Genomic DNA, 27,398 nt, shown 5'->3' on the forward strand with positions numbered 1-27,398 from the left:
AGTGCTGTTTCAGGTTCGTTATAGAAACAACAAATTTCCTCTATGCATAGAAGGGATACATATCTCAAGGATTTTATTAAAAATTAATTTCCACATACATTTTGGAAGAAAAAGCATCTGCAAAATATTTGTTTCATTTCATATCACTGTTAATTTGGAATAGAAGATAACTTCCTTTCTGGAAAGTGCAACTATCATTTCTCGTTTTATAGGGAGAGTCCAGCTTTTTTGTATTCTTTACTGCATTGTAGCTCATAGCAATTACTGTCATTTGTTGAAAGGTTATGTTTTGCAGACACCATACTCACATTTCACATATATTATGTTATATAATATATAACATGAAGAAGAATTACCACAGGGTCAGTAGATGATAAAAATAAGATAGGAGTAAGATAATCTTTCAAGGTACATGCTATTTTCTCCAGTTTACATAGGAGAGAAACTGAGGCTGAGAACCTTCCCCAAGCTGGGATTCAAACTTAAGTCTGCCCAACTGTAAGACTTTAATGGTTTTCCCTACCCCAGACATTTCACTTCAGGCTGCTCTTTGTCTCTGTAATTAGAGGCTCTATTGGGATTTTGGAGCTGACCTTTGAAATTAAATAATGCTAGCTAGGAGGCAATAAGGGTGAGCTTACATTATTCATATCCTTTGCTTCTTTTCTTTCCCATCATTTCTCATGATCTGGGGAACTGCTCATTATCTCTGAAGTCTAGTCCAGGGTCTCTTAAACTTTTCTGCCACAGTATCTCTAACAACAGAATACAGTAAATATGATTTTTCATCTTCACAATTCAGATGAATTTTGCATTTGATTCTGTAACATATTTATGGTTCTCTCTTAGAAATCATTTAATTAATTGTCATTATAGAAAGATGCGGTACGTATTTGCTATAGTAGATCCTGACTCCTGGCCTTATATAGCTCTCCTAATTTTTGAAAGCAAATGTCCATATATGAATTTCACATGTGACTAGAAGTCAGTTCTATGCAAGCTCAGCTTCATAATCTCTATGAAGTAATCCTACATTTGTGTAAGAAGTTAAGAGTGGCCTGGCTTTCTAAGAGTGCCTGGTCAAGAATTGGATCTCAAAGTGGTTCTAAATCAGAGAGGGCATTCTACTAATGTGGCAATTTGGACTCACTTCTAGAATGAAATCAGCCTTTTGGAGTTGATAGGGGATTAATTCTCTAGAGTATAACAAACTGTCAAGTCACATACTAAGGATTAAGCTGGAAATGAATAATACTAAAACATGCAATAACCAAGTAACAACTATTAAAAGTAGTGAAGAGAACAGATAGCAGAAATTGAAACACCTTAATGAAATTACATTTTTACTTTTTACCTTATTTAATTTGCTCAAATCATGTTTTGTAATATACTTGAGCCCTGGACATATATTTTTATTAGTGTGGCTTTTATAAGACACACTGATGAATCATTTTCAAAAGGAAGTGCTATTATATTGTCAGATTTGATCAGCTCTACCAAAGGACTAATCCCTGTGTTTGTCTCTTCTAGCTCAATTCTCTTTTTCTCTTTAAATTTTTTTACATAAAAATATCTCAGTTCTTTTTCCTCTTCTTCACATCCCCCAATCTCTCTTCCAGAGATAGTAGTTTCAACTCTTTTAGCTATTACTTCTTGTATTTTCTTCTAAATTTCTAAAGATGTGCATGTATTTCTTTGTCTTTTTCTACCAATTGTAGAGATCGTGTATTTATTTCATATTATGGCACTTGAAAAATCATATCATCTCTCACCACCAAAGCCACCATCAGTTTTTTTCCTAATCTTTCCAGCATACTTACATCCAAATCTTTGGTTAAATCAGTAGTAAATGCTGAAATTAATAATGTGGGTTTGTTCCCTGTGTTTGCTTTACTCATAAAAGTTTTTTTAAACATAAATGTAATATGTATATTTAAAGTATGTAACATGATGTTACAGCATACACATAGATAGCAAAAAGGCTACTGTAGTGAAGCAAATTAACATATAAATCACCTCACTTTGTTTCTGTGGCAAGAGTAGCTAAAATCTACTTATTAAGCATCAATTTCATATACAGTACAGTTTTATTACCTATAGTCCTCATGCTGTACATTAGATTTCTAGATTTGTTAATCCTATGTATATGCTACTCATACAAGTTTTTTTGTTCCTGAAGTTGCTTCATTTTTTTAGCTTGTTTTTTCTATACATTTATCCTCAATTTTCTCCAAATGCTCAAAAAGCTCTGTCAAATGTCAAGCAATTATATTTCTAAACGTAGAGCACATCGGATAAATTGCTAGGTCTACATTTTATTCTAGACCAGTTCACTCCTGTGCCCTGTATAGCCGGCTTAAGCATGGGAAGATTGCTCTGTCAAGGAGATGCACATCTGGCTTTGTAAGATATTCTTTTACTGCTCTTCCGAACTGGGCCCTGGTCCCTGGATTCTATGCCTCCCTTCATTTTGCTTACACAGATATCCTGCAGCAGAAACCTAGGAGTCACCTGTGACCCATTTTGCTGCTTCCCCCAGTATCAAGATGGCCAATCCAGTAAAATCAGGTGTCACTCTGTCTCTCAGGCTGTAGAGGTGTGATCATAGCTTGCTGCCCCATTTTAAAATTTCATGTTAACACTAATTCCCTTAAGGGTTTGTCTTTCATAAGCAAGGAATGTTCTGTAGCCTTGGCATAAGTAGCCCAGGATCTAAGGAGAGCCCTCCATAGATATATGTGGGGCTACTTATGCCAAGGCTACATATTAAACAAGTGGCAATTTTTTTGTTCTACATTTGCAAGTCTAGGCTGTGTTAAATCTCGAGCAACACATTTCATATTCTCAATCATGACAATTGTTTAAGCAGCAATTATAGTGATACAAGTAGTTTTTTCATTTCAAAAGATTCCTTTTTAAGTAGGAGGAAAAATAAAATAATCAATGATCATTCAAGTTTTGATAAACTACAATCACAACCATGAAATAGCATTTCAAAATTTGTCACCCTAAGATCTTTCTCGCATGGCTTCTTCGATCTCAGTAGACCTCACACAAAATAAATAAGTGTCCTTGTTTTCAAATAATTTTACTTAAAGTTTTAAGAAAAACATGGCCTTGAACTAATACATCTTAAGTTACAAATATCAGTGAATGAAAAGAAGCATCAATTGAAAGCATATAATATGTAGAATATTAGAGGATGCTTTATTTTTGTTTATTTTGCTTGTCAGACATCCATTTCCCCTTATTCCATTAGAACCTTGATCTTCCTTTTAATGACATCCCTCATTGTACATTGTGGAGGCAGCAGGAATTTGAATCTGGAACAACTGTTATGGTTACATGGGGGTCTTTGTAAATTGCCATCCTCAGAAGATCAGCATTGTGTGGCCCAGACCATCACTGTTCTGTGAATTCTGAGCAGCAGTCTAGAACTCTCTTGGTTCCTGTCCTTTTTTCATGTAAAGTTCTTTAGGCTCCCATTAATTCTATGAGCCTGGATATATTTCCAGTAAGTGTTCATCTTTACCTAAAATGGCCAGTTGGTTTTTCTGGCCTACAATAAAAAAAAACTAACTGACACAACTGTAAATCCATATTAAATAGTAATCTATAGCCATTGGTTAAGCAACTAAAAGAGCTTTCTGTTATTTTAGTGTTATATTTGTCTTTATTTTAAATATGCAAAACAACTTCATTAAACAACTCTTGTTTCTTATTAAAATAAGCCATTTCTCTTAACTCAACAGTTATACATGTTAAATATCCCTTATACTTGGAACCAGAGTGTTTTGGATTTCAATTTTTTTTTTCAGATTTTGGAATACTTGCATATACATAATGAGATATCTTGGGGATGGGACTAGAATCTAAACACAAAATTCATTTATGCTTCATATACACTTTATACACATAACCTGAAGGTAATTTTATACAATATTTTAAAATAATTTTTGTGCATGAAACTAAGTTTTGACTATGTTTTGACTGTGACCTGTCATATGAGATCAGGTGTGAAATTTTCTAATTGTAATATAATGTCTGTGCTCAAAAAGTTTCATATTTTGGAGCATTTCAGATTTCAGATTTTCAGATTAGGGAGGCTCAACCTGTAGATTACTTTGCTTTTTTTAAATTATTTTCACATACTTCATATTATTTGATCATCACCACAATTGTCGGAGATGGGCAAGAACAAATCTAGATGAGCAACTACTGCAAATGAAGATGCTAAGGCTCAAAGGAGTTAAACAATATGCCTGAAGTCACATGACTAATTAGTGGCAGAACTTGTGTTAAACCTAGGTCCTCTCTTACCAGAATTCTTTACATTGTACTGTAATACATCTGTGATAATAACTGGTAACTATAGTTACTACGCTGTTTGTCAGAATGCTTCCTTCTATTGTTGGTTATTTTTGTCTATTTAAAAAGAAGCTTATACTAGTGAATCACAAAATATTGTTTCAAAAGAATTTTAGAAAACCTATTCCACCCCACGTCTCCAAACATAAAAGCACGTTCCATGACATCTGACCTTTGACTGCTCTTAGACTCAAACAGCACGTTCCTTTATTTGAGAAAACATTATGTGACAGTTCTAATTTATATGGATAAAAGTACTAAGAGTTTGGGAGGAAGGAAAAATGCAAACAGTGTGTTGTATTAGGTCCTGGCTTATGGAGGAATCACATAAACTATCCCATGTCACCCCAACTCCCAGGATCAGCATCAAAAATGTAAAAACTGCTACAAGAGAGTTATATTTTCTGTGTTTTATGCATATGCAGATATGCTCCAACTTTCCCCTTCCTTCCTCACCTATGGCCACTGTCAAAGCTCTCATTCCTTGTAAAATAATAGACAGCATATCAGAGGGAGATACTCACGGTGATGTTTTATAGCAATGATAAAGTAGTTAGGCAGTATCTTAATACTGGTTAACACAATCAAGTTGTATGAGATATCTCTTAGAGCCACAATGAAGCTTAAAATTTTGTCCAGGCTGAATAAGTGGTGGTGATAGTGGGTGTTGTTATTTTGTATGAGATAATGGGGAAAAGCTTCTCCAGTGATGTTTGAGCAGAGATCTGAAGGAAACAAAGGAGCAAGCCATGGGGCAGAGCAAGCCTGGCAGTGGTAAAACCAAGGGTAAAGTCTCCGAGGAGAAAGCCTGCTTGGCATTTATGTGGCCAAACTGCTCCAGCACAATTGTCAGAGCCCATTTGCCAGTCATGAACATGGAGCTCTAGCTGGCATGACTCAGATGCATTTTTGTTGTTCATTTATTTTCTAAAGAGTTGTGGAGGATTTCTGCTATTTCATGGGCCAGTGACTGAAGCCAGCCCATGACAAAATTTTCACCAGCCTAAAACACCTTTGTGATAAATCCCTGACTGCTTTATATTGAATGATCAGTGTTTCAGCTACAAAGCCCAGCATGAGTGGCCCGCATGGAGTAGTGAGCACCCTACAGCTGTCTTCCTGCAGCCCTTACCTGGACCTGGCTTCTTAATGTCTGTTTTTTTTTTTCCTTCACCTAGGGCAAGCAACTATAGATATATGGAGGCTGTTTTTTTTCTCACAGCTTACTGACAATATTCTATATTGACTGTAATATTGTTAAAAATTTACCTTCATTTTCACTGCGTACTTTTATGAAATTGAATCTCAACCAGTGCCTAATTAAAACAAAATACTGGATTGGCCAGGCACGGTGGCTCACGTCTGTAAATCCAGCACTTTGGGAGGTCGACGCAGAAGGATCACTTGAGGCTAGGAGTTTGAGACCAGCTTGGGCAATGTACATAACAAAGAACATAATACCAGTTCTCTATAAAAAATTATCTGGGCATGGTGGCACACACCTGTAGTCCCAGATACTCAGGAGGCTGAGGAGGGATGATCACTTGAGCCCAGGAGTTCGAGGGTGCAGTAAGCTATGACTGTGCCACTGCATGCCAGACTGTGCGACAGAGTGAGACCCTTTTCTCTTAAAAAATAAATAAATAAAAATAAAAAACAAAACCCTAAATACTGGAGGAAGTTGGGTATTGGAGTTCAATTTTATATATACTAAAGACTATAAAGCTCCAAACTGATGGATTTGTATTAAGAAAATAGTTACACATATGTGTTATAGAAAAATAACATTTTATAACAAATTTTCTGTATTTATAAAAGTGTCATATTCTATTTTTTTAAAAAATGACATATGGTATATTCATACAAAGGAACATTATTGTCAATAAAAAGGAATGAAGTACTGACACATGCTACGGCATGGATGAACTCTGAAAACATGATGCTCAGTGAAAAGACAGTCACAAAAGGACCCATGCTATGTAATTCCGTTTATATGAAATTTCTGAAATTGACAAATTGATGGAGAAATAAGTTGCCAGGGGCGAGGAGAAGCAGGGAACATGGAGTGACTGCTAATAGATATGGGCGGTTTCTCAAAGGGTGATGAAAATGTTCTAGAATTAGACAGTGATGATGGCTGTGCGATTCTGTGAAAATAACAACTGAATTTGTAAAAATGAATTTGATGGAATGTAAATTACATCTTGACAAAACTTTTAAGAAAAAAAGTGTAAGTTTACTGCCTATTTTTTCTTGTAGAAGGATGCCATTTGTTTTGTGCTTATGATTGTTTTCTACATTTGGGTGTGAAAGCATTTACAATTAAATAATAAAAGTCATATATGAGTGTTTTAAAAATGTTTACTTAGCAAAAGAAAGACAATGTCAGTTCCCACAGTTTGCTGGATTTTTCAATCCAGAAGCCTGGGATCAACTGATCTGCGTCATGCTGAGGTAAAAGCAGCATCAAATGAAGACACCATCAATGTGCCTCCAGGAAATGAGTAAGTTTTAAGAATACATAGCTTGGTTTTCCTGCTAATTACTTTAAAATATCTGTATAACTTTTCTACATCTCGTTAATGTTGTATCCACTCTGAGTGTTTTATGGTACTCTGATAGGAAGCAAGAACTTCACCCTTCAGACACAAAACAGTAATTTGTGATCTCTGTAAGTGAAATGAGTAAGACTTTAAATCTCAAATGTCTTAGAGGATTGAAAATATCTAGAATTAGCTTTGAAACTGCTACACAGTAAATTGCTCTCTTTGTCTTCTGTTCATTAGAGAAAATAGGTCTTATAAGTTATAGAAACCTAGATCAAAATCAGTTGGGATATTGCATTCCTTTCACCCATGGAGAGATTTTTTGGCTTCATGAGCATAATGAAATTTCCCAATTTTGCCTCTGTATGCAAAGTTGTCATGACTGCTGGGGGAAACACAAATAATTTCTGGGCAAGTTCCAGCAGTGAGTTTATACTATCATTTCACTTTTTAAAGTTTAATATTTTTTTCTCTGTAATTGTCTTTTTCCTTTCTAAGGACTTTTTTTTTTTTGTCTGTTGATTTTAACTCACTTTTTGAAAACAAACAACCCCATCAAAAAGTGGGCGAAGGACATGAACAGACACTTCTCAAAAGAAGACATTTATGCAGCCAAAAAACACATGAAAAAATGCTCACCATCGCTGGCCATCAGAGAAATGCAAATCAAAACCACAATGAGATATCATCTCACACCAGTTAGAGTGGCAATCATTAAAAAGTCAGGAAACAACAGGTGCTGGAGAGGATGTGGAGAAATAGGAACACTTTTACACTCTTGGTGGGACTGTAAACTAGTTCAACCATTGTGGAAGTCAGTGTGGTGATTCCTCAGGGATCTAGAACTAGAAATACCATTTGACCCAGCCATCCCATTACTGGGTATACACCCAAAGGACTATAAATCATGCTGCTATAAAGACACATGCACACATATGTTTATTGCGGCACTATTCACAATAGCAAAGACTTGGAACCAACCCAAATGTCCAACAATGATAGACTGAATTAAGAAAATGTGGCACATATACACCATGGAATACTATGCAGCCATAAAAAATGATGAGATCATGTCCTTTGTAGGGACATGGATGAAATTGGAAATCATCATTCTCAGTAAACTATTGCAAGAACAAAAAACCAAACATCGCATATTCTCACTCATAGGTGGGAATTGAACAATGAGAACACATGGACACAGGAAGGGGAACATCACACTCTGGGGACTGTTGTGAGGTGGGGGCAGGGGCAAGGGATAGCTTTAGGAGATATACCTAATGCTAAATGACGAGTTAATGGGTGCAGCACACTAGCATGGCACATGTATACACATGTAACTAACCTGCACATTGTGCACATGTACCCTAAAACTTAAAGTATAATAATAATAAAAGAAAAAAAAAAGAAAGGTTGACTCTTAAATATCTGCCTCCAACTATGACTCCTCTCCTGAGTTTGATTACATTTTGTTTATTGCTTTTTGGGGTACTTTCACTTGGATAAATATTTTTATTTGATAATGCAATATCTAAAACCAAGCTAACAACTGCAATCTGTGCAGAAGAAAGTAACTATGATGGTTAGGAGTCTAGATAGCATGTCTGAAAAATAGTCAAGAGAAGTTGGAAACTTGTCTTAGAAAAGAGAACCCTTAAACAAAGTACATGAGTTTTAAAAAATATTTGAAGGATCAAGACAGTGACGATGGATGCATAGTTTCTTGTTCAGTGAAGGCATACCTTAATAATCTGTATCACCCTGAGCTCCTAGCCAAGTGTTGAATGGATAGATAGATGGATGGAAATAGGGAAACATCATTAGCATATTACAGAGTTTTCTAAAAATTGGAACTTTCCAGTAATATAATGGTCTGTCCTTTAAATTAGTGATTTTTTCCATTGCTAAAAATGTTCACAAAGATCTTGGGTGACCATTGCAAGAGAAATAATAAGCATATGATTCTGCATTGGGTGGAAAGTTGAACTACTTGTTAGGATGGGCTCGTGAAGAGCAGTGGTCCCTGCCAGCACTAATGGACAAAAAGCAAAATTTCTGTTCAGTTATCCACTGAGATTCTGATTTGTTTTTACTGAAGCATAACCTCTCCTTTCCTAATACGTAGTCTTTGGTAATAATTTTGGATAGGACTCTAACATGCCATGTGGCCTAAAGAAAGTCAATTAACTTTTCCCTTTGGATTTACTTATCAGTAAAAATTGAGGACTAAATTAAATAATCTCCAGGGTTGCTTCTAATAAAAATAATGTAATATTGTTATTGTGTGAGTCAAGAAAATTCTCTGGGGAAGTAGCGGTATTATCACAAGTGTGTCGATGTAATTGTGTAGGGTCAGAGCCCTATCACGTTTTATGGACCAGGGAATGTTTTCCTAGAAGACGTCTTTGAAGATTTCAGATAAAGAGAATGTCATGCCACAGTATTTTTTGTCAAATAGTCAATACCTAGAACTATCCTGAGATGTTACATAATCTTACTTTTGTTTGATTCAGGGTAAATTAACATGGAAATCTTATTTCAGCTGTGATAGAATAATAAATACCAGTTATTTAATATTTTTCCTATTCCAGGTATTCCAATGATATCATCTTGCCCAGTTTATCTATCTATCTATCTATCTATCTATCTATCTATCTATCTATCTATCTATCTATCCATCCATCCATCTACCCACCCACAGGAGACAGTGTTACTTCCCCAGTTTTACTAATGAAGAAACAGGTTTCCAGGAAAAATACTTTTCTAACCAAATACCAATGCTAGGATATAATTCCAGATTTGTCTGGGTCAAAAGCTCTGATTCTTGATCTCTAAAATATTTTTGGAGTGGGTTGTAAACTTTTAAGCTGAGAAAATGTTGAAAGTATGGTGCTTAAAATTTAGTCTCATTTCTTTTACATGTGGTTAAATTAATTTCATCTACCAAATTCACTCTCCAGGTCTTTCAATTTTAGTCATATGTTGGCTTTTCCAAAATTAATTATAATCTCTTTTTTAAAGTTATTCAGTTTCAAGAAGTTTTTTTGGCAGTTTTTCTCTTTATTGCTTTTTTTCAAATTTGCCATCCCACACTACTTCATATGTAATATGCACCTGTTATGGTCTATTACTCTGTCTATAATTTTAAGTTCCTAATTCAAAATAACAAGCAAAACAGTGCTAAATTATAAGCTGCGTGGATTTCTATCACTGTGTGAAAGGCATGTCATTTTGTATTTTTACCTTTGACTACAGAAAATTAAGACACACAGATTGAACTATTCCTAATCAAAATACTTCCTGTTCTTTCATATCTATTATTGTATCTTTTCTGACACACTCTTGATATATCTTCCCTAATGCATTTTACCTTGACTTTTTGTTCTCTGCCCGTTGTATTATATAACATCTTATAGTAGAGATTCATGACCAGTTATAATATTCTCTGTGTACAATATCAGAATGCAAAGAATACATATATAAAAGATAATTCTTACTTGATGTAATATCAAGAATAAAAATGGCTATCTTATTACTCAACAAATCTGAATAACAACTCAAAGAAAACCATAAAATAAAATGGCAGACAAAAATAATTTTTATTTAATCTAACTTTAAAGATTTAAATCCTTAAAGAGCTCAACGCTCTGCCTATAGGCCATTAAAAACTTTGTACATAGTTTTTGATTTTGAGCCATTTTTCCTCCTGAAATAATTATTTTATAGCAGTTTCTTTATAGTGCACATTATAGTTATCTCTGCAACAGCTGTTTTACCCTTTCCACCCCTTCCCCTTGTACTGCTACTAGCAGCCACAACTCTACAGAGGTGGCCCGTTATTATTTAGCCCAATTACAGTAATCCCACTTTTCTTATAGTAGCTTATTCTGTACTCAGATAGCAAAGGAATTACATCAGCAGTAAACATGTGACACAATTAACGCCAATGAGATCTGCAGATAAATTAGTTGAAGAATTTTAGGGGAGACATTTTTTGTCCTTCTCAGAAAGAGTTTTAAGGAGTCAGATATTTCTGTTTTTGGATGCTGTGGAGGTGAACTCTAGAACTCCTGCAGCCATTCTGCTACCATGAGAAAAGTCAGCTTCAGAATAAATTTGTTCCTGCCAAGGTGAATAGAAACACATCAATTCTGATTACTGTCCTGAGATGGAACTTCCACTTACGAGAGCCAATCAAACCTATTTCTTTGTAAAGTCAGTTTGTATTGGGTTTTCTGTTACTTGAAACACATATAATGAACTCTGATACATTATTCCTTTCATTTTTGTATTTCCTGTTTTTTTTTCCAATAATGCACAAATACATCTATGTACTGTTTGGATCATACGTCAATATCAGATCATTAGATCATATTTCAATATATCAGGTACTTTAAGGGAAACTAGCTTATATGACTGTTTCATGAAAGTAAAAAAATTCAACCTTGAAACTCACAGAAACCTTAAAAGATTATGTAAAACTTCTTTGAAATATATAAGGCAGGTCAATGATAAAGGATAATAAATTCTCCTTAACTATAATACACTGGTAAAATATATTAAGTCTTTGGTGTACTCATATTATTTTTAATTATTGTTAGTCAATTATTTTAACTAACCAAACAGACAAAATATCTTAAAATTTCTCTTCCAAGCCTACTTAGGATCCTAGTGAGTTCCTTGATGTATAAGACTTTTCAATGGAATTATCTTATCAATGTGTTAAGCCAAACAATACTATGTGACTTTCAAGAACTTTCATAACCTGAGTCCTCCCCCAGTCTGCCTACATATTGCCCACATCCACATCCATGCCCCTGCAGTTCCAGACTCTTCACAACTCTGCTCCCTTCAACTCTTGATGTATCTTAAATTTTCCATCTGTGCTTTTTGGTCAAGTTCTTCCCTTACTTCTCCAAAAATGGAGCTCTTCTCTATACATGCGCTCTACAATGGTACTTGGCTCTTTGGCTCCGATTATACATCACTGAGCACTTGCCTCTAATGCTTCAGTTTTTCTCTATAATTAGGTTGTCAGATCCGGAAGGGCAGAGATCGAGATTTATTTCTCTTGTAACCTCCCTAAAGCTTCAAGTACTGTGTAGTAGAGTGGATATTAAATAAATACTTGCTTGATAAATTAACCATGTTTTTACTACCTATCTTACAAAATTTGTTGCATAGAAATGGAAAAAGATTTAAAATGACCAGATTGGCCTAGGGTTGCTAGATTTAGCAAATAAAAGTACAGGATGATAAGTTAAATTTGAACAACATGTAAATAAAAAAAAATTTTAGTGTTAATGTATCCCATACAAAATTTGGGACATAATTTTACAAAAATGTTGTCTGTTTCTGAATTTAAAAGTAAAATATAACTGGGTGTCCTCTATTTTTTTCTGGCAATCCTAGATTGGCCTGACCTAGAAACCCGCCACCTCCCATGCCTATTTTCCTAAATTAGAATGGGTTACCACATTTATGACTTATTCAACCTTATATACTTTTGCTAATCAAGTCCTGTGGCATATGAAGTTCTCTGCATTGTTCTATCAGTCAGGGACAACAGAGACTCGGTATCTATTATGCGAAATTCATCATGCCTGCCCATGTACTGGGAAACAGAGATGAATACGGTGCCATTTTTGCCCTTAAGTAGTTGCTCATCTGGTACAACAGACAGTCCATTTCAGTCCAGGCTTTAGTTGATGTGCAATCCTAGTGTGAATCCATGTGGTCAATAATATTTTTTATAGGCCTGACCTACCTCTAAAAAACACACTATACCTGTGTATAGTGTCATCTAAGGAAATATCCCAGACGACACAATACAGATTGTCAAAAATGAAGTATATTGTTTTTGAAGTCCATGTTAAAAAGTTCTTAACTTTGAAGTGTTATGTAAACAGCATAATTTATAATTCTACATTTGATCTTAGCCAAAAGGCCGGCAAGTGATAATTTATAACTCTAAATAAAAATAATTATTCATAATTTATTTTGATCAGCATATTGAAATATCAGATTCTGATAATTAATTTCAAGTTTTTATTGTGGAAGATTCTTTTTCTGATTACTGGATATTTAATATACTTTTTTACTTTTTAGCATAAGCAACACAAATTGAGTGTATGACATTTTTTTCCCTTCTCAGCAGTATAAATCCTTCACAGGTAAATGCCATGCTAACTACTTAATCTGGGTTACTTACTTAGGTGACTGTTAGGATCCCTTGATTTAGATTTTGAACTTCTCTGCTGTGTGGTCTTGGTCTGCTTTAGCTAATCTCTTATCATCCAGTCTTTTTTGCAATAAGGAATAAGGTCACAGGAGACCTGGTTTTCTTTGCATGGCACAATGCCATAATTGCAGTGTGTGTGCAGGCGTGCACGTGTGTGTCTGTGTGTGTGCATGTGCACAAAGTTTGACAGTTTCAAATTCCTAGTAAACTTTTTACTAGTTATATGCCACATACATCCAGTGCTACTTGTAATAATCAAATATTTTACATACAGGTACAAAAACTTGTTTTTCATAATAGTATTAATGTGTGTAAAAGCATTTCTTAGACTTAGAGCATACAATTCAAGGTTGTAATATAATGTTACCTTAATGTACAACATACAAATTTTCAGTTCTGGAGTAGTGTCATATTTTTCCTTTCTTTCTAAACATAAACTATTGATCTAAACCCTCTACTCTATATTTTTATAGAGGTCATTTTAAATGAAGATAACCAGGCATAATCCATCAAATGGTGGTTTCCATAGAGCTCAATTTGTTATTAACAGAGGCCTGTGAAATCATAAATGGAGCAATATTCAAAGGTGATGAGAATATTGGGGGAAGTTATATCAATTTCAATGACTTGCCAGTTACCTAGATAGGAGCCCATAGTTCACATTATCATTATAATAAAGTCTTTGAAAGTTATGAAATACTCATTTACATTGTATATTTTAGGTTGTCAAAAGTTACCTTGGGTAGTTCTTCAATTTGATTGGCATCTAGATAAAGCTCCTCTAATGTTCGTTCGAAGTTAAAGACCTCCTTTGGCACCTGCTGAAGACTGCAGTGGGAGTAATCTAAAACTGAGATGATTTCTTCTTCACCTCGGAAACATCGGCATGGCACCAGACGGCCGATGATTTTCCGTTTGGTGGTCATCTCCAGGCACTGCACTAGAAAAACACAGAAACAAAACAAAACAAAACAGCTTATCCAGTGCCCTTGGAAGGCATTCTTGTAATAATTAAAGCTTAGAAATTTAATTTTGGTATATAGTCTAGAATACTTTAAAGTAGGACACACACATGCATTGTATCATTAAATCCTTAAACAGCCCTGTGAGGTATGTGAAATAGGTTTTATTCCCATCTAGCAAATTCGAAAATGTGCTCAAAAAGTGTAAGAGATTTCCCATCGCTTTGGAATGGCAGAATCGAATTAGGATACAATCCTGTCTCAGTTCAATGCTACTATCATGCTTACCTCCTCACTTGAAACATGGAGCTATAATATGTTTTCTATTTTTACACAAATTACAGTGTAGAACAGAAACTTCCAGAATTTGTGGGAAAAAACATTTTTCCCATTTCTGTAAAAATATTCATGTTTCAATCCCAAAGTTTATGATTGTACTCTTTTTAGCCCACAAATTTCATCAGTGAATAGATATTTACTGAATAACAGCTGTTTTAGGCACTGCTCTAGTGGAGACAGTGATGCATTGAACAAAGACCTTGTTTTCATGGAGTTTTTATTCCGTTGAAACTACAGATTATAATTGGATTGGTTATTCACTTCCAAATGGGGATCTATCTTTATGAACCTTGTAATATGGGATAAAACAACTTGTAATTATGGTAGAAATTCCTGTGACACTCCTGGCACATCTTTCTCCTATTCCTCTAGGTTAAACTGACCAAATGCCATGAAATTTTGCAAAGACTTTTATCATGGCACCGTCAACATTTTATTCAATCTACTGTTTTTCATGTGTTTTTTCCTCCTAAACAGTAAGGCCTCTTCAGGGCAGTGATTATTTTGTTCATTCTTGTATTTATCTTGGTACTTGATTTATAGTATGTATTTAACAACAATTGTAGAATAAACAAATGAAAGCATGAATGAATAACGAATATATTTGGGACTCTCCTCCTAATCACCATCAGCTACTGATAAGTGCTTGAAAAACTTATTTTAATGAAAAGGTCACTATCTCTGTGAATGTCTTCCCAGGAAAGATGAGTAGCATCTTCCTCTGAGTTCCCACACCACTAATCATATTGTTTTCCTAATTGTTTGTGTTATTTCCCCATGTATCAGGCAAGTTCTCTGAGGAGATCTTGTTTCACTTATACTTAAATTTACAGTACACAGTACAGTTTGCCAACTACAGAATTAAAACTTAATAAACATGAATTTGAAACTTGCATTTAACTTGCTAATGTATTTTTACTTAGTAACACAAATTTACTGCTTACACAGAAATTAGTAACATTTATAAAAACAATGTAGCATTTTGTTTTTAAAATTGCTCATGTTAAGTCAAATTTGGAGACAATAATTATCTAGCAAATTAATGCAGGAAAAGAAAACCAAATACTGCATGTTCTCATTTATAAGTGGGAGCTAAACACTGTGCAAACATGGCCACTAAGAAGGAAACAATAGACACTGAGGCCTACTTGAGGGTGGAGGGCGGAAGGAGGGTGATGATTCAAAAAACTACCTGTTTGGTACTACGCTCATTATCTGGGTGATGAAATAATCTGTATATCAAAATTATGCAACATACAATTTACCCGTGTAATCAATGCTGCACATGTGCCCCATGAACATAAATAAAAGTTAGAAAAAAAAATATTTGGAGGCAATCAAGTAGAACATGCTTTAAGAGGTGTTAGATGTTCAGCCTAAAGTGATCCTTTCTCATTGTTCAACTTCTGAAATTAATAAAAGGATATTCTAGGGACAGGTTCATGAATAAATACTTATAGATGATTGTTTGCACATGGTAATCTGTAGAAGGCTGAATAAAAACCTTTAAAAAGATGACCTTTCTTCTCCATTACTTTTTCTCTCTCCAACTCCTGTTCTTTTCATTTCTGGGAACCAGAATTGCAAGATTTTGTAACTATTGTTTTACATAACCTTACTTGAAATTATTGATTTAGGATTGATGCCTTTCATGTCACCTGGCATCTAGCACATAGCAGGCACCCAGTAAATGCACCCTCATAAGTATCTAACATATTATATATAATAAGCACTTAGTAAATGTTTGTTGTGATTATTGCGGTTGTAAAGGGAAGTGGTGATAGCATACACTATGGTAGTGGCAGCGAGGATAAAAAGAAGTGATGGATTGGGAAGATATTTAAGAAGCCACATCTAAAAGTTGATGATAGATTAAATGAGAGGTGGAAAGAGAGGCTGTGGGAGAGAGGGGAAGGTCTTGAAAGATTTCCAGGTTTTTAATTTGAGTATCTAGTAGTCATATTAACCCACCCCGCAGTGATGCAATAGAGCTGACCCAAGGCACACACCCATTTGCTTCTGTATCCACAGAGGAATAATAAATCAATTGTTCAGGCTTCTTGTTGCCCAACGTCTCTCACTCACCGTGGCTATTTCTTGATGTCTGTGTTGCTGTCATTGCACATTTTAAATTATGAACCAACAGGAAAAACAGAATATTCAGGCCTGAACCTAAACCATTTGGCCAGTGTCCACTGTTTACCAAAACTTTTGAAATTTTATTCACTTAGGGCACTTTCCAATTCATTAACTCAAACTCTTCTAGTCATCTTTTTTATTTCTTTGCTCATCCCACAACAGGCTGAACTACTTCCCTGGCCCAGCTTCTTCTCTCCCCTCTGCTCCATGGGAATTCTTCAGTTGTGTCTATACCATGATAAACATCTTTATTGAGGCTCAGTCTCTCTTCATTGAATGCTCCTCACTCCCATCCTCATAGACCCAGCTAAAACTTGGTTCTCCCGTAAGGTAATTAGATACCTTATAGCCTTTAAAAGTAGAGCATACTTATTTTCTCACATCACATGCTCATTAGCCAATTTCTGGTTGGAAGTTGGGATTGCTGTCCCCCTTGCACTCTAAAAACTATGACTCTTCTCTCATCTTGTAAAATCCCTGTTCATTTGATGGTCTTATGCTCTATTAATTAGAAAGTATTAAGTAGAAAGTATTAATATCTTTCTACTTGTCCTCACACCTTTCATTTACCAATCTCTTGTACATTCCCATTCTTTCACTGATGAATCTGGTATCCAGTTTACGGACTTTCAATCACAATTCCTTCTATTCCTGATTTATGCTCCCCACACATAATAACTTTCAACTTTGTAGGGGTTTTTCCCCCTGAATTTCTAAACAGCTTGATTGTAGTGCTATTCCATGACTCCTCTTAACCTCCACTCTGGAGTAACCTTTTAGGAATAACATATGTTTTTGATTTGGTCTGGAGTGGTTGCTTTTCCAGCTGTCATCCTAGAATTTCTCTTCACTATCATCCTGTGAATTTTTCATTTCTTTCCTGTGTTATATTTCCTATTTTCTTGACCCCATGTCATTTTCTTTCTAGATTTATTCCTTCATTTGTGGAACGTAATGTCTGTTCACTTGCTGAAAAAGGATTTATGGTAGGTATATTTTTTGAGGACTTGCATGTCAGAAATACCTTTTCTTTATAAATAAAAAAGTTTTTATTTATCATATTTTCTAGTTTCCAGGGAAACTCAGTTCCATTCTTATTCAAAATCCTATTTCACACCCACATTCTTCTCCACCAGAAAATTTTAGAATTTTATTTTTCCTCACTCTTGAAAATTCATGACAATATGCTTTGATGTGTTTTTTTAATCTATCATACTAGGTACATGATGAGTCCTTTCACTCTGGAAGCATTTATCCTGCATTCTGTTAAATTTTTGTTATTATTTAATTGATAAGTTCTTCATTTTTTAAAAAAAATCATTTTTCTGTGATTTCTATTAACTGGATGAAGGACCTATCTCTTGGACTTATCCTACAATTCAAGTATTTTTTTCTTTTGAAATTTCCATGTTTTTGTCTTTTTAGTCTATCTTCTGTGAGATTTTCACAACTTTATCTCCTAAATCCATGTCTTGACTTACCCTTTATCTAATAGCATATTTTTACTTACAAGAGTTGTATGTTGTTTCCCGAACGATCTTTTTTCATAGTATCCTATTTGTGTCTCAAGGTGCCATATCATTTTCATTTTCTCAGAAGATATTAACTACAGACTTTCTGTCTTTTTTCCCTTGCTCCCCATGGTAAAGGTTGTCCACAAATATCTGGTGATCCCTGACTGTCTTCCTATATTGAAGAATGAAACCCTCAAAAGCTAACTGGAAGTTTTGCAGGCTTGATAGGTTTTAGTGCAGGGTAATCTGGCAGCAAGCCAAAAGATATTCCAGAAAAATAATTCTGGAGAAAAATATTCTGGTCTTCTGCCTGGGGTATAGCCATGTTACTATGTATATAGGGACTTTCAGTCAGTTTTCCTATTTTCAATACTAAGTCTTTCCAATTTCTTGCCTGGTACCCAATATTTCCAAGACTCTAAGAAGGTCTGTGGTATATAATCTATTTTCATATCCCTTTGTGGGTACTTTGTTATAATGTTGCTAATAATGTGCTTTGCAACTTGTACTATATATATATATATTTACATATATATGTATATATGTACACACATATATATGCAATGTAGATATACATTGCATTTATATAAATATATATACATCTTTCTTGTATTCTAAAAATTTCTGAAGTTTCTTATCTGCTGATGTCTCCTTTCATATTTTCTCTATCCTTGCAAAATATATATATACTTTTGCATATATATATAAACATATATATACTTTTGCATATATATATAAATATATAAATTTTGTAAGGATAGAGAATATATATATATGTGTGTATATATATATGTATTCCTTTGAGTTTAGTGGAGTCTTCATTATAAGAATAGATACATTAGGAAAGTGAGAGATTTATTTCAATGTTAGTGGAGTCTTTGTTGTAAGAATAGATACATTAGGAAAGCAGGAGGTTAATTTCAATGTTTAAAGGAAGTTTGATTTTAGTTCCTTTTATCCTTTTAATCCTTCCTTTGTTGACATATTAGCAAGTAGTTCTGGGCACAGAACTATTTTGTCCTTTTAAAAACACTCTTCCTTTGGCTTCCCTGACATCAACTCTTCTGATACTTATCCTTCCACTTTGGTTCTTCCCTTTCAATTTTTCGAGGTGTCACTTTCTCTACCTAGACACTGAGAGTTACAGTGTTAGAATTTGTCCCCTAGACTGTTACCCTTCTAATTGTACCCTTTTTTTTCTTTACAATATCGTTCAACTTTCCCTACTCTCACTTCATTTATCATAAGTTAAATGGTAAGTGGATGACCGTACATTTTTTTAAATGTCTAAAGCAGATTTACTTCCCTCGTCATTTCTACTTTATGTTTTATGGGCATCTCACAGTTTGCAAAGATGCGCATTTCTCAGAAGTTGTATGTCACATGCACATAATTGGCATGATGCTCTTGAGTGGTCCATAGCACATTATCATTGTCAGGAGCTTGGACGCTGGAGCAAACTGCCTGGCTATGTGACCCAGGGCACATTATTTTACCTCTATCAGTTTCCTCATGTGTAAAATACTAGAATACATACAAAACACTTAAAATTGTATCTTCAACTTGTAAGCATTTACTTAGTGTTAGCAATTACTGTTCTACCCAAACCTTCTCCCCCCGTGTTACCAATCTCAGCAAACAGCAGTACCACTGACCTAGTTTCTCAAGACAGAAACCTTGGTATCAATTTTGATTCCTTCAATTCTCTCACTTTCCACATTTAACAATCACCATCTCCTAAACATTAAAGGAGATGAACCAGCCTGTTTTTCTTCATCTCAACTGCCTATTGACCTAGTGCAAACCATTATCATCTCTTGCATTTATTCCTGTGTTTCTCTTTCTATTGTTCTCACTCCACAGTGTAGCTAGCTAGATGACCTATTGAAAACACAAATATGATTATGTCACTCTTTTGCTGAAAATACTTCAACGACTCCTCTCTGTTCTCAAAGCAAAGTCAAAAATTTTTCCTATGACCTACCAAGTACGATATGGTCTCATTGTCTGACTCTTGTCTTCCAGATTCACACCCAGCCCCGCTGCACAACCTGGCCAGGTACCACTCTTCTCACTGCTTTCTGTGCTCTTTGCACTTATGGCTTTCTTTGTATTTTTAATATTATATGACCTCTCCTATACTAGAGCCTTCAGATCTATGGCTGCCTCTGCATAAGGCACAAAGGTACATTTCCTTTGCTTTAAAAAATTTAAATGAAAAAGGGAGAATGGCTTCTTTCTGTTCATCAAGGTAGGTTATGATTCTTGGGACTATATTACCATATGCTGTAATTCACTTTGATCATATTTTAATTACTCAATATCAATCTTCTTTACTAGATTGAAAGTTTTATGAGGATAGAGAGCATGCCTAGACTGTTCAAAAATATGTATTTCTGGTAACTTGCCAAGTCTATGATTTAAAGTAGATATGTTAAAATATTAACTGTATAAGCAGATGAATATGGGTGTAAAATATGACTAATTACTTTTATTTGTACAATACTTGCAAAAATTCAAACCAATTTACAATCTATCACCTTGTTTTTTTCATGAGAAATAGATCATATGTTATTTTCCACATTTCAATGATAAACTAATTTAGGTTTAGTGAGTCTATGATGTGCATAGGGTCATACACAGAATAATTAGTAGACCTAGGCTTGGATCTCATTATCTTTGCCCTAAAGCCATTGATTTTCCTGTTAACAAACTCTGCATTACCTTGATAGCAATATTTATATATCAGCATATAAGAATTTACAGACATGAATTTACCAGAAGTAGTTCTAACACACACACACACACACACACACACACAGACACACGACAATGATTTATGTAAAGGATACCTTATAGGTACAAAACAGAATGAGGAAGCAGCAGGAATGGAAACAATTTGCTTATCCAGTGATCTTTTAATGTCAAAAAGATGAGCATACAATACGGTGGAATGGAGAAAGTGTTTCAGAAACTGAGTTGAGCATAATACACAAGAAATCACAAATATGTTACACATATAATATATGGAAGTACATATCCACATTTTTCTGAAACATGGCCACTGTCCAGTATACATTAGAGAACACACTGCTTTATACCCAGTATTTGGACTTGAGTCAGTAACAATCCAGTTTCCTGTGTTATCACATGTCTGCACACAGCCAAAAGAGGAATTCTTAGATTCGCAGTTTTTCAAAGGGATTAAAAAAGGCAAGAAGAAAACAGGTATTCATCTCTTTCTGTTAAGGCCCTTCTAGTACATTTCTTAAAATCAAAGATAAGGACATCCTTTTCTGGTTTCTCCACAATGCTGCATGGATTCCCTTCTCTCTTAAATTATATTGTTTTCAATTTAAATTGAATATCTAATGGGGATTTTTCTTTTTCTACAACTGCAGTGTGCAGTCAGTAACTTCCTTTTCAATACTCTCCCCCAGAGTCAAATGCATTTGAACAGCAGTGCTTGCTAGCGATGGCCTAACCTAGGTGAATAACAGAGAGACTCATGTTGCTACCTTCTTCAAATCCTTCCCTACTGACAATTTAAACCAAAGATAATTTCAACCACTTGAGAATTATGCCTGTAGCAGATAGAAACAACGACAAAGCAGATAGAAACAACGACAATTATGTATTAAGAACATTCAACTTTCAATACTTATGCATTCTCTAGAATTTTAGACCAATGCTCATTTATGTTATCCTTGCCTAATATTCCATACCTGGAAAGAGAAAGAGACAAAGGAAAGTTCAGTCTTTCCAAGATTTCTTGTGACAAATATCCTGGCTGTCCTTATTAGTTGGCACAGTCTTGCATTTTTCAAATGACAAATGTATCTGATTTATTCATTGAGAAACCTTTTTCCTTATAAGTGTGCCACAGGGATATGGAAATCTGCCAGCCTCGCTCCATGTCTTACTTCAAGAACATCTTTAAAATCATTACCTACCCTCAAGTACATCTCTGAAACCCCTTTAACAAGAGAATCTACACGGTGATTCTGGTACTCCAAAAGGGGCATCTGAGGCTTATTTGATATTTTGACTCTTGAAATGATCACATTTGAAAACTACCCAGATTTCTTGGGTTCGTTTTCATCTTATTACAATATCAGAAAGTCTGTAATCCTTGTACATGGTTTGATTTGCTATCAATACAGGGAAACCAGTTTTTCTTCACCAAGATCAACGAACTGATCTTGGGACAAATCTCCTTATGGTCTTTAATGCTGATGTATCATATCAGCAAATAAACATGAAATCAAGAAGAAAAGCAGAGTGCCTGTTATCAAGAAGGAGCTTATTACATATTTTAAGTTCTACTTAAGGCAAATTAGTTCCTTTAAGAACAGCCGTGCTTCTGTTCTTTCTCTACATGGTCTTCACAGGAATTTTCATCTCCTGACTTCAAAGAGCTTCTTTCTATGAATGATTCTTACTATAGACCATCATCCCTGATTTTGCCTCTAACGGCTTAATGAGATGCAAAATTTAAATAAAACTCCACTTGTCAAAAGCAGAACTTGGATATATTTACTAAGCTCCTACTCCTCCTTACTAGATATTGTGCTTTCCTTCATAATTTGTTGTTTTGATTAGTTATACTTTAATTATCTTAATTCTGTACTTTGCAGTCCTCTTTTGCTTTTCCTTCTTTCCTTTTTTCCTTCTATATTAAATATTTTATGTCTTTCTTTTCCTTTCGTTACCATTCAGTCAATCTAATTCAGACCCTTGCCATCTTCTAGTAGTAATGCCAATGAAAATACTGTACAAAAGTACACTATTTCTAGACACGTAATAAATACTTATTAATTGTCTGCTATATGTTAGGTACTGGTTTATATGTTGAATAACACAAATGAGTTGAAAAGCTATGGTGCCTGCTCTATTGAATTTATTGGATAGTAAGAGAGAGGAACATCAAATAAAAAGTTATTTAAATAAATCCATAATTGCATATTATAATTGCTATAAAAGCAAATATTAGAGTTTTATCCTTTTTACGTATTGACACATACATTTAAGATATTAATTAATCTCTTAAAATGCACATCCATTCCCCAGTTTAAAAGCTTCACTGAGTCAACATTTTCAACAACAGTATTTCCCAGACCATGCTCCTGGGTTACATCTTCCTCTTAGACATAAGCTGAGAGGAGATCATAATCCCATATGTATTAGCATATTAAGGACTTTGCTAAAGTCCTTAAGCAAATATTAAGGAAATTGCTATGGTTTGACTGTGTCCCCTTCAAAATTCATGTTAAAACTTAATCCCCAGGTGGTGATATCAAGAGGTGGGGCCTTCTGAGAAATGACTAAGTCATGAAGACCCCTCCCTCATGAATGGATTAATGCCTTACAAAAGGGCTAAAGGAAACCAGTTTAGGCTCTGTTCTTCTGTTCCTTTGCTATGTGAAGACACAGCAACAATTCCATCCAGTGGATGCAGCAATAAGACATCACCTTGGAAGGGGAGACTGGGCCCTCAACAGACTCTGAACTTGCTGGCACCTTGATCTTGGACTCCTAGCCTCCAGAACTGTGAGAAATAAATTTCCACTGCTTATAAATTACTCAGTATTTCGTTATAGCAGCACAAATGAACTAAGGCAGAGATCTTGTGATAAATTAAAAAACTTCACTTATCTTTGTTCAAACCAATGTTTTCTAGATTAAAAATTTAATTATACATACAGTTGTACATATTTATGGGGTACAGGCAATATTCTAATACAAGTGTACAATGTGTGACAATCAAATCAGAGTAATTGGGATATGTATAACCTCAAACATTTATCATTTCTTTGTGTTAGTAACATTCTAAATCTTCTAAATATTTCAAAATATACAATACATTATTGCTAAATAAGAGTTTCCCTGCTGTGCTACTGAACACTAGAACTTGCTCCTTTGCTCTTAACTGTATTTTTTTACCCATTAACCGATCTTTCCTCATGAGTATTCTGAATTACCCATTTTATGAAAGGGTGCTCTACAAGATTCTTTAGCTTGACATTCAAGTTCTCTTTAATCTAACTTTTCAGTTATTATTTATTATTTATTTATTTACTTATTTATTTTTGAGACATAGTCTTGTTCTGTCGCCAGGCTGGAGTGCAGTGGTGTGATCTCAGCTCACTGCAACCTCTGCCTCCCGGGTTCAAGCGATTCCCCTGCCTCAGCCTCCTGAGTAGCTGGGACTACAGGCACATGCCACCATGCCTGGCTAATTTTTGTATTTTAGTAGAGAAGGGGTTTCACCATGTTGGCCAAGATGGTCTCGATCTCCTGACTTTGTGATCCGCCCACCTCGGCCTCCCAAAGTGCTGGGATTACAGGCGTGAACTTTTCAGTTTTTCTACCTTCTACTTCCATGAAGACACTTTCCCTATTCTATGCTCTAGCTTACACCACTCCCAAAACTGAGTATCTTTCATCCATTTTCTTCATCTATGTCAACCCTACCAATCTATGGTAAAACTTATATTTTTAAAAATAATGTTGAATGATTTTTATTTGTTTGTAATTATAATTTGTAAACCTTAAAACATCACAGTAGCTGATGTTACAGAAACCTGTGAATTGGAACTTTTTGGTTGATGGAATATTCTGTTTCACTCTTTAATTTATTTAGGTCATTGTCTTCTAGTCATAGTGTGCATTGTTAAACAAAATCTGCAGAATTTGAGTTTGGAGCACCTATTGAAGCTTAAATTTGTCTTCTTTTTAAAATCTTCTGTTCCATACTTAAAAATAATGCTGCTTTCCTGGTGTGTCTTCTACTCTTCACCATCTTTATAATCATTGTAACACTAAAGAACATCAACTTATGGATTATAGGATCAAGCTAGAAGCAATTCCTTGAGAGAAGGTTTGTACTAAGTAGTGGCATATAGAAACTCACTCAAAATCTGTCCTCATCATATCACCTGGGTGAAAAACTACACTTTTGTTTTTCTCTTTCCACATATTCTCTCTTGAAATTTTTGTCTACTAACTTATTTAAATATGCAAATATACATGTAAGGACAGTAGAAAGAAAATTACAACATCAGGTTAAAATTAGCCAAAGTTCAGAGACAAGTTCTAATTCAGTAATAAACTATTCCACCTATGTTTCTTGAAGAGTTTGGCTTCCAGGCAAGTTGTAAACCTGACCCAAGAGCAGCATGAAGAAACACATTTCTAAGCATTAGGATACTCTCAAAGATCTAACTTTCATAAGGTAATAACCTAAAGTAATTAGTTTCTGGAATAATATCTGAAGGCTTGACCCAGAATAAAAGAATAAAAACACACAGAATAAAAGAGTGGAGCAGAAGTAGTCAGATAGAGGCTATTTTATTGACAGACTCTCAAGTTTGGAAGGACCCTCAGTCTAATCCTTGAATATATTACTTGATCCTTGAATATATTACTCAGATGATGTTCTTACACCTTAAGATCTCCTGAGAAATTTTCATACTGTAGTACAAGATTTATGTTCTTAATGATGAGTCAGTTATCAAGACAAAGATCAATGATTCGGCATGGTCTATTGAGAAGCCAGAGGTGTGTATAGTACATTTAAATGTGTTTTAATCAAATGCTTTATTTAATAAAACTTTGAGTATACTGATGGTCAAGATTTATTTTGTTAAAATTTCCACTTTATGTGAGGCATTTTACTCCACACTTTCTTCCAGAGATTTGAGTAGGAGCTTTAGTAAGCACTAGTAGGAAATCATTTTCTATGTAGTTGTCTCATCCCAGAGATTCCTTGCCTTTTGTGATGAGACACAATGTTAATTTGGTGCCCTTCACAGCCCATGATAAAAGACCCATGTTTTCTGTCTGATATAAACAATGTAGAGAAAGCATTTTAAAATGATATTTCATGCTGTGTTATACTTATTCTTCAATCATAACTATAGATAACTTCTGATATCTTCTAAGTTTATTAGTATTTTAATTAATGCTGACAATGGCTGTACTTGTGCCTTCAGGATACTTAGAACAAATGCTACAATTTTGAGACTCAACTAAATAACCAGGGTTTTGTTGCGATAATCTTTTAATAAACTAAGTTGCTTTGAGTATAAATTTAGGCAGTTACTTTATAATTAGAAAGATTTTTAAGAGATTCATGAAACATACAAGCCTGCTTAATGTCACCCGCAGGGTGAAAGAAGAGTTAAAATAAAAGAATTAATTTAAGAATCCTTCTGCAAGGAAGTTAAAGGCATGTGTGAATGCATTCACAGATTTAACAATTGTTAAATGGAAGGTTCAAGAATGCTTGAAATGGAAGAATCAGAAGCTCATTTAAAAACGGAATGATTTTGTTACCATTTTGAATTTTTTTTTACTGTTAGTCTATGATATGGGATCAAAGTACAATTTCAAAAAACAATTTACAATATCCTGAATATTTAAATACTTATCCTGATTCATGTTGTAATAAGTGCCATAAATGAAATTTATTCATTTCTTCCTGAAATGAAATGTAATTGTTACTGAATTAAATTATTTAGAAGATGATGAAAGGCAACAAGATTTGAATGAAATAAGAGAATAGAATGAGAAAAGCATGCTCAGATAATGGGGTCCTGCTCGTGGACAGAATTTAATCAAAAGAAACCACAGTGCTACCAGCATAGTTGTTTCTAAAATTCCACTCTGAATATGTATACAATTCTTCACTGGCTCTCTGCTACCTTCACTATAATCACATACTGCTGAGCTGGACATACAAGCCTCTGGCATGACATCAGTCTCCTCTGGGACCACACCCATACAGGCACCTTATGTCCCATGCCTTTGCACATTTATATTTTCCTATTTCTTCTCCTGAACTGTCTGCATGTTCATCTTTCCTGAATTACTTTCCTTATCATTTTCAACTAAACTCAAGGATTAACTTCATAGAAAAATTTCCCTCCAATCCCTGTTATAGGTTGAATGGTGTTCCTCCCAACATTCATTTGTTGAGTCCTAACCGTCAGTACCTCAAAGTGTGACCTTATTTGGAAAGGGGTTGTTGCAGATATAATTAGTAAAGATGAAGTCATACTGGAGTATGCTCCAATGTGATTGATGTCCTTCTAAAAAGGCAGCCTTGTGAAAAGACAGAGGTCCACAGAAGGAAGATGATGGGAATAGGCAGAAGGAGAAGATGGCTATCTGCCAGCCAAGGAAAGAGTCCCAGAACCACACATCCTTTTCTCACAGCCCTCAAAAGGAGCCAACAGTGGTTCGCTCCTTTTGATTTGGGGCTTCCAGGCTCCAGAACTGTGAGATAATG

General features: G+C 34.8%; 1 protein-coding gene across 11 annotated transcripts in view; it reads right to left on the reverse strand.

The window, feature by feature from the left end:
• The window catches only part of LRRC7 (leucine rich repeat containing 7), a 1,078,250-nt gene that overhangs the window by 342,877 nt on the left and 707,975 nt on the right, over nt 1-27,398 (reverse strand). For 10 of the 11 annotated variants that reach the window (XR_008514343.2, XM_054533117.2, XM_054533085.2 and 7 more), the window contains one exon: nt 13,890-14,092. The exons of the other annotated variant lie outside the window; for it this stretch is intronic. Coding sequence is in view for 9 of the 10 variants with exons in the window: in XM_054533117.2 (XP_054389092.1) it covers nt 13,890-14,092 (203 nt within the window). In the remaining variant the exon portion in view is untranslated. The remainder of the gene's footprint in view (nt 1-13,889; nt 14,093-27,398) is intronic. 11 annotated transcript variants of the gene reach the window in all.

The sequence above is a fragment of the Pongo abelii genome, chromosome 1 (genome assembly GCF_028885655.2).
Source record: "Pongo abelii isolate AG06213 chromosome 1, NHGRI_mPonAbe1-v2.0_pri, whole genome shotgun sequence".
Lineage (NCBI taxonomy): Eukaryota > Metazoa > Chordata > Mammalia > Primates > Hominidae > Pongo > Pongo abelii.